The sequence below is a fragment of the Pygoscelis adeliae genome, unplaced genomic scaffold, assembly GCF_000699105.1.
Source record: "Pygoscelis adeliae isolate BGI_AS28 unplaced genomic scaffold, ASM69910v1 Scaffold592, whole genome shotgun sequence".
Taxonomy (NCBI): domain Eukaryota; kingdom Metazoa; phylum Chordata; class Aves; order Sphenisciformes; family Spheniscidae; genus Pygoscelis; species Pygoscelis adeliae.
Window position 1 is genome coordinate 47,178 of NW_008824294.1, and position 8,056 is coordinate 55,233.

Consider the following 8,056-nt stretch of genomic DNA (forward strand, 5'->3'; position numbering starts at 1 on the left):
TGGGGTGGGAGGGAGGCTGAGCCAGGAGCCAGTGTGGCCCTAGCACATGCAGGACCCTCACCAAGCCAGCACCCATCCCACAGCATGTGAGCAGGGTGCTGAGAATGGTGTCCAGCAGCAGGGCCAGACAACACAAGCTGTGAAATCAGGTCTGGGGTAGCTCCAAAGAGTCACAACAGGAGATGGGGCTGGAGACAGGACTGGAGACAAAGCTACAATGTAGGGCCGGGGTCCTTCCAGGAGACATGGCCAGAAAAGGACTGGGGACATGGGAACAGGTTGCCCAAAGAAGCTGTGGATGCCCCATCCCTGGAAGTGTTCAAGGTTGGACGGGGCTCTGAGCAACCTGATCTAGTGGCAGATGTCCCTGCCCCTGGCAGGGGGGTTGGACTGGATGGTCTTTGAAGGTCCCTTCCAACCCAAGCCACTCCACGAGTCCATGACCCTATGAAATGACCACAACAAAGATCCAAAGTCCCAGGAGACAGGGCTGGAGATAAGCTATCTTGAACATAGACCTGAGCCCACCCCAGGAACAAGGCCAGAGTCAGGGCTAAAGACAGGTACCTCTGCAGCATGGCTCAGATATGGGCTGGGTGGCCCAGGCCTGATCTTACACAGCTGCTGGACCCACGGGTAGAGGTAGAAGTCCTGTGTGAGACTGGTCTAGACAACTAAGACCTGTTAGTGCCCCCAAAGCCCTTAGAAGCTGCTGCTTTGCAGCAAGAGAACAACCTGACCCTTGTCTGTAACCCGTGTGAGCTCAGTGCAGCCTGCTCATAGCTGCAGGTGGGGGCTGAGCTCTGCCATTTGCATGCTCATGGGTCTAAGGAGCTGCATAATGCCAACGTATCCTTGGGCTGATCACCCTTCCCACCTTCCCCAGCTCCAGGAAGGGTCCACCGCCCATTTCCAGCCACCGTTACATGTTTTAGCATGACAGAGCTTCACTTCCACCAAGGGTGACCCGCGACACCTACTTGCCAGCTCTTCCTGCCTGTTGGCTCCTCGCTCTCAGCTGAAACTGCCCTGGTTCCAGGAAGGGAGAACAAGGGCTTGAACAGCACAAATTTACAAACCCTCCTGTTGACTGTGCTCAACTCCGAGCAGTCACTGACACAGTGACAAGGAGGAGCGTGCCAGGCGCAGTGCATCAGGGGCTATTTGCTCTGCCCAATTCAAGCGCTAGAGACAGCCCCGAGGGCAAGCAGTGGGATCAGCTCCAGGAGATGCCACGTCTCTTCCAGGCAGAGGCGGGATGGGATGCAGGATACACATTCTCATCCCGGCTCTCACCACCTCCTCGCTGCCCTGTTCCCCTGTTGTCTGCACAGGGCCAGTAAAAGCTGCGGCGAGGCGAAGGATGAGAGCAAAGACATCACATGGATTAACAACTGGCCAGCCAGTGCAGGCTTGGCCAAAGGCCATAGCTGGTCAGGAAGAGCTTGCTTTAATGCTGAGCCAAAGCACGAGGCCTGGAGGCTGCATCTCGCCCACGCCATCCAGCACAATGCTTGCCAAAGCCATATAACCAACCTGCAGGACCCCAGAGGACTTCTCAGGGAGTCCACCGCCTTCTGGCTAGGTTTCCTGGTTTGGAAAGGCTGTCATTAGCTCCTCAACAGCAATAACATCAGATGAAAGTGTGCTAGATACTTGGTTGATCTGCTGCCCACGTCACCACAGAGCTACTGCACAGCCACAAATGCAAATGAAAGGACTGAGTGAATGCAAGGTGCCCACAAAGGGAGAAGAGCCTGGGGGAAAAACCCTGCCCTGAAACTTGGCAAAACACTGGAAAATCATGAGAACTGGACCTCTGCCTCCCAGAGAGCTCCAGAGTACATTTGCCTCTTACTTGGCATCTCTAGAGATTAAAGTTTCCTGGGGAGAAGCAGCTCTGCCAATGAGCAAAGCAGCACAGAGCATCGTTGGGAGCTGCAGCACAGAGGGAGAAGCAAACTCAGCCCTGAGCTGGCAAGGAGAGAATGGCAAGAGATGATGCACAGGTCATGGTGCAGCAGGGCCATCAGAAGCTCTGGGACAGGCAGAGACATGAAGCCACCGAGGAGACTTTCCACCTCAAGGCCACTGCACAGTCCTTGGCCCTGCAATGCCCAGCTGGATGGAGTGACCGTCCCCATCGACCAGCTCCCAGGGGATGAGGCAGGAGCAGCTCCATCAGGGCGTGCAGGACCCTGGGGAAGCTCCCAGGGAAGCCTCCGGTGCCACAGCTCACACCCATCAGACAGCTGACACCGAACGCCAGTTTGCCCAATTCTGCATGCCAGACGCTCTATAAATAGGGAAGACTTCAGGCACCTCGGGGCTGCAGAAGTCAAACATGCCACGGCTGAATTAACTGTAACGGCTCAGCTGTGCTCCTTCGGCTCGCAGCATCCCTCCTCCCAGCGGCAGGGCTGCACAAGCACCCACAGAGCAACAGCTAGGGCCTCAGGTTGGAAACACCGAGGACAACGCACCTTCCCAAAGCTGGGATCCTCTGTCTGGATCTGGCTTTCAAGCTCTCATTAGATACAAATCCATACAACTCATGGAGAGATGGATAATGCTGCCCCGTCCACCCGTGCCTGTAGAGGTAACAGGTACTAGTGACCCGACCCATTTGGCTGTCCCCCAGCTCAGACAGGTCTAGCACTGTCTGAGTGGTGTCGGGATGAGCAGACTTCGGCTATAAAAGCCTGCCCAGCACGTCACAAACTGCCACCCGCCTCCCTGTCCCCGGAGGACCCCTTCTGCTCAGACGGGGGGTGCTGCGAGGGCCAACTTCCAGTGCTGTGCACACATTTTCACCCAATGAGACTTATTTAGATCAGATAAATCCCGTGGTCATTCCTGAGATGAAAGTGTCACAGGAGTCCTAAATAAGCCCGTCTCCGCACTGGGGGCTCCAGGACTACCCAGGGCTGCCCAGAGGAGCCGCCAGGGCCGGAGCAGCCCCCAGACTCTCCTGGCTCAAGGGGAGCTTGGAATGCACCCACAGCTTGCCTTTCTGCACATCAATTAACCTGGTCTTGCACAGTGGGGCGGGGGCTGATTAATTCTCGCAGTGCCTTTGGAGATGGCAGATGCTTTATTTTTGGCTCCTCGGTCTCGCACGTAACAAAACTGTTCATAAAAGAAGCAGTGTCTGTGCAGCACCTCCATGGCTTCAAAGCTGCACACCCATCACAGAAAGCTCCTCCAAGCCTCAAATCCAGTTTCTCTGGGAGCAAAACCTAATTAGATTTAAGATGTCATTTCTCATAACGGACAAAACAGAGAGGAAAAAAATGAAGGAGCGACACCTCCCACTGCAGGCAGCACGGAGGCTTGTGCCTGGGGAGCATGGCTGCCAGCAGCATGCACAGGGACACCGTTGGGGGGAGGCACAGTCCAGCCAGAGGACAGCCACCGAGCATCTGTCCTGCCGTCACCAACCCCAGGACACAGCGCATCCTGCGATCCCTCCATGGTATCTGCGGTCTGGGTGTGTTTGGGAGCAGAGCGAGTGAGTAGCGGAGGGGGTGAGGGCAATGATTAAGGCTGGGGCAGAAGCAGTGGGAGAGGAGAGGACATCCACTTCATCAGATCAGACAGGCTCCCGGGCTCAGCGTGTGCCGGACGGGCAAGGGTGACAGTGAGGGTCACTGAGGCACAACCTCTGGCACACGCAGACACGGCAGAGCCTACACAAAGAGAAGGAGCAGATCCTGAGAGAGCTGTGGAGAGCCCCAGGGGATGGCTATGGCCCAGGGCAGTGACTCTACATCACCATTTCTTCTGTGACTGTCCCACTTCCAGAGCAAGAAGCAGACATGGTTAGGACGGAGAAGCTCGCCAGGTGCTGAGTAGCCTCCCCAGAGCAGCTGAGAAGTCCCTGCTCTCATACTTTCAAAACCTGAACGATTTACTGGCTTCGCTGTCAGAGCTCCTGGCACTTTCTATCTTTGGATTCATCAGCTGAAAACGAGAGCTGAGGGTTTTGTAGAGCTTTGTGCAGTCACCACATCCCAGCTGAGCTCCGTTCAAAAGAGCCTGTTCAAGAGCGCCCGGAGCAGCAGGGACTGAAGGTGCTGGCTGGGACACCCCAGGACAAGCAGAGCCCTCTGCCCAGGAAGCACTCCTGATAAAACCTCAATAAGCTTGTTGCTTTTGATGAGCCTTTTTGCCAGAAGAGATTTTTCCACTGTCCTGACAGAGGAACCCAGCTTTTGAAAAGGACTATGCATGGGATTGTGTACCTTCCCAGCACAGACCCCATCCTGCATCTGCATCTGCTCCACACCTCCACCCCAAAGGGAAAGCAGGTCCCTCACCGTCATTAACTAGGACACCTCCTCTGCACCCAACCACTGCACCACAGTGAATCCTGAGCAGCCTTTTCCTTGCGCCCCGTCAATGCTCTGTCGGGCACTGACAGGCCGGCAGGATGGACAGAGCAAAGACAAGTATAATTTAATGTATCTGCATAATAGAAGCAAAGTGGCAGAGTCCTTCCAAAATGTGGGAGTAGAAAAACAAGAGGAAGGTTTCTTTCAGGTCTGCAGACAGTTAAGGACCTGGCTAATTCCTTTCAAATATTCTCCTCTCTTAGAAGGGAGGCATAGGGATACCTTAAATTCCTGTTTACATTACAAGCCACCCCTGTGGCTGGGTATCACCTACAGAATGACATTAGCTGACAAATGAGTCAGCTGGAGTAGTGACACACTCATCATCCTGCTTTACATTAAACGTCAAGCTCTTGTTGAGTCTCATGTCAGTCAACCTTTCCATTCAGCCAGTGTGAAACATTTCTATTATTATTATACATCATCAAGACTAATCTTAACAGAGGAAAGGCTTGCACAGCCAAGTCTCCTTCCAGCCGTCCACAGAAACTACCATACCTCACTAGCACGCAGATTCCCAGGCATCTGCAGCTCATGAAGGACATTCCCACAGGTGACCATCAAGGACACCATTCTGACTGAAAGATCTCCTACCTTATTATTCACCCTGAGTTGTGAAAGGGAAGAAGAACACCCATTTGTTTGTGAGAAAAAAAAACTGGACTAGGCTTCAGACTCTTTCCTTTTGAGCACAAAAACCCACGACACCTCTCTGACTATGAGATTATTTGCAAAAATCTCTTTTAATCTCTGCTTGCCCTGACTTCTCCCTTGCTTGCTTACTCCCCTACTTACGGTGGTGGTATGGTTCTTCTTTGCTGGGAGATGACCGTGTTTCTCTAAAACTAACCAGGTATCACTGATTGCCCAGAAGAACCACCAGGAGAGCAGGTTTTGTGGACAGGCAGGACCAGACTTCTCCTAAGTGATGGGCTCTGGATGATGCAGGGAGATCTTAGTGCCACAGTGGTGACAGCCTCAGAGGTGTCACCTGGGGCCCACCTTTGGCCAGAAGACACCACTACTGCTGCTAAGAGCCATCACGGTCCTGGGTCCAGGGAGATGCCTGGGGCAGGTACCAAGGCTTGTGCTCCTCCGGTGGCAAGGGAAACCGCTGGGAGCAGCGAGTGCCCCCATCTCAGGAGCTCACTTCTCTGGTTTTGTATTTAGTTCAGTTCTCCCACGATGAAAAGCGCCCAGAGGAAAGGCAAGGCAACACACGGGAGTCAGGAATTCCCACTAGCTTCTTTGAACTCAAAATTAGCTGCCATCAAGGAAGAAACTTCTCTCTCTCTGCTCCCCGCACTCTCTACGCAGCATTTAAGAAAACCTGAGGGAAGTTTTTGTGCTTTGCTGGATGCAGTTTGACACTGAAATGCAAGGTACCACCACTTGTCTATCCCCCAGCAGGAGCCATGTCCCGATTGCTCCCACAGGTGTGTGCACAGCCCCCGTGCACCCCCAGATTTTCACGAGGGAGCTCTGCACAGCTGCGGGAGCAGCTCTGATCTGGCGAGAGCCGGTGCAGGATGTGGCCCCACGGCGCGCACAGCCCAGCTGCGTTCCCTCTCCGGGTTTACTCACTGATCTCCAGCTGGCTCTGAATCCTGCCCTTGCAGCGCTCCCGGTAGTCGGTCTGCGTGGCGTTGTACTCGGACATCACCTCCACGAACTTGCGCGACAGTGTCGAGTGCTGCAGAGGGGAGAAGAGAGAGCGGGGGTGAGGGTCCCGCGGGAGGGAGAGACCTGCCACCCCCGAGTCGGGGGAAGGCTCAGCCCTGAGCACCCCCCGCACCTCTAGCTGCCCAAAAAGCGTTTCTAGCCCAAAAGCTGCTCTGAGGAGTGTGATGAAGTGCAAGGGGAGCAGGTGACAGCAGGGGACACGGCCCCGGTGGGGTGATCCACACGCACCCCTCACCCAAGCCCAGCCCAAGCATAGCCTTCAGCCCCCAGAGGACGCCCTGGGGTGGCAGCAGACCCGTGGGTCATGACTGGCAGCACCCTCCTGCATCACACCACAGCTTGTGCCCAAGCAGCCCAGAGCCGAGGCCACAACAGTGCCCTGCACCGAGCCCTGCCTGCCTCTGCCATGCTGCCGGACCTGGCGCGGGTGCAGGATGGACCCGCAGTGGTCACTTTGCAGTGCTGGAGCTGGGCAGGAAGGCCCCAGGGGGACCCCGCGCCCTGAGCCATCAAACCTCCTCCCTTGCTGGGAGCGTGGGCACGGCTGGCGGGGCAGCCCAGGAGCCCGGGCACACAGGCTGGGCCAGGGGCACAGGGGAGGCCCAGGATTGTTCCCCACTCCAGAAGCATGGTCCCGCTTTTCCTTCCCACACTGGAGGGCTCCCCCGAGCACTAGCCCCACGGGACGCAGGGGATGACTGCCTGACCCAAATTGAGTGGCTGCCTGCAGAGCTGCCAGCCCAGGGCAGATGGTGTGGCGGAGCTGTCAGCCCCCCCCCCACAGAGCACCCTCATCTTATTAGGCTGCTTTCTGTTCTCCAGGAAACGCACCAGAAAACCTTCGAATTACACCTGTCCAGCTGAACACACTGACCCCCCCCAGTGCTGGCTGCTGCCCCTGAGGGGGAAGCTCACCCCCACGTGAGCACCCACACTGGGGCCTGACCTGCTGTGTGATGTAGCTGCCAGGCTGAGCACAGCAAACAAACAGCCCTGAAGATGTTCCAGGAAGGTCAGGACAGAGCATCGCGTGCATCTTCCATCCAAATGCTTGTATCTCTTGAATGAACCCTTTCCCCAATATGCCAGAAATTGAGTTTCATAGGATCATGGACTCACAGATCGGTTTGGGCTGGAAGGGACCTTCAAAGATCATCCAGTCCAACCTCCCACTGCCACGGACAGGGACATCTTCCACTAGATCAGGTTGCCAGAATGTAAAAGCCTTTGGACTGCTCTTGGGGTTGTGGAAGGGTTCGTTTGGAGGTAGTTTTGCTTGCAATTAAAAAAAGGGATGCATTTCCCTCGTCTTGTTCTTGGGAGCAGCTGGGTTGTTTATAAAGGCACAGAAAAAAGCACCCTGCAGCTGGGAGCTTCACTCTGACTGATGGCACTTGCATAACGTGAAGAACCGCCAGCAGTGGGACATGGGACTTGGCTATGCCCGCTGAGCGGGGCTGGAGCAGCAGCTCTGCCGGTGCCGGCTGCCCTCACACCACTCTGAGCTCCTCACCCTCCATGGCTGTAGGCAGCAGCCATTCCCTGCAGCATGCTCCCCTCCCGTCCGCTGAACCAGGTGGGAAGGGCTGGCAAGGGGGTGTTGCGGGTCGCCCTTGGTGGGAGTGAAGCTCTGTCATGCTAAAACATGAAATGGTGGCTGGAAATGGGCTATGGACCCTTCCTGGAGCTGGGGAAGGTGGGGAGGGTGATCGACCCAAGGGGACATTGGCATTATGCAGCTCCTTATACCTGTGAGCTCAGATGGGAGAGCTCACCCCTCACCTGCAGCTATGAGCTCACACGGGGATACAGACAGGGGTCAGGTTGTTCTCTTGCTGCAAAGCAGCAGCTTCTCAGGGCTTTAGGGCTTTAAGGGTACCCTTATCACAGAATCATGAACTCACAGAATGGTTTGGGTTGGAAGGGACTTTCGAAGACAATCCAGTCCAACCCCCCTGCCAGGGGCAGGGACATCCGCC

The 8,056-nt window shown here is 55.6% G+C and overlaps 1 protein-coding gene across 1 annotated transcript in view; it reads right to left on the reverse strand.

Annotated features, from left to right (window-relative positions):
* The window catches only part of STX1A (syntaxin 1A (brain)), a gene marked incomplete at its 5' end in the record, with an annotated part of 30,587 nt that overhangs the window by 7,371 nt on the left and 15,160 nt on the right, over positions 1-8,056 (reverse strand). Inside the window, one exon of the mRNA XM_009318842.1 lies at positions 5,979-6,087. Within this exon, the coding sequence (XP_009317117.1) occupies positions 5,979-6,087 (109 nt within the window). The remainder of the gene's footprint in view (positions 1-5,978; positions 6,088-8,056) is intronic.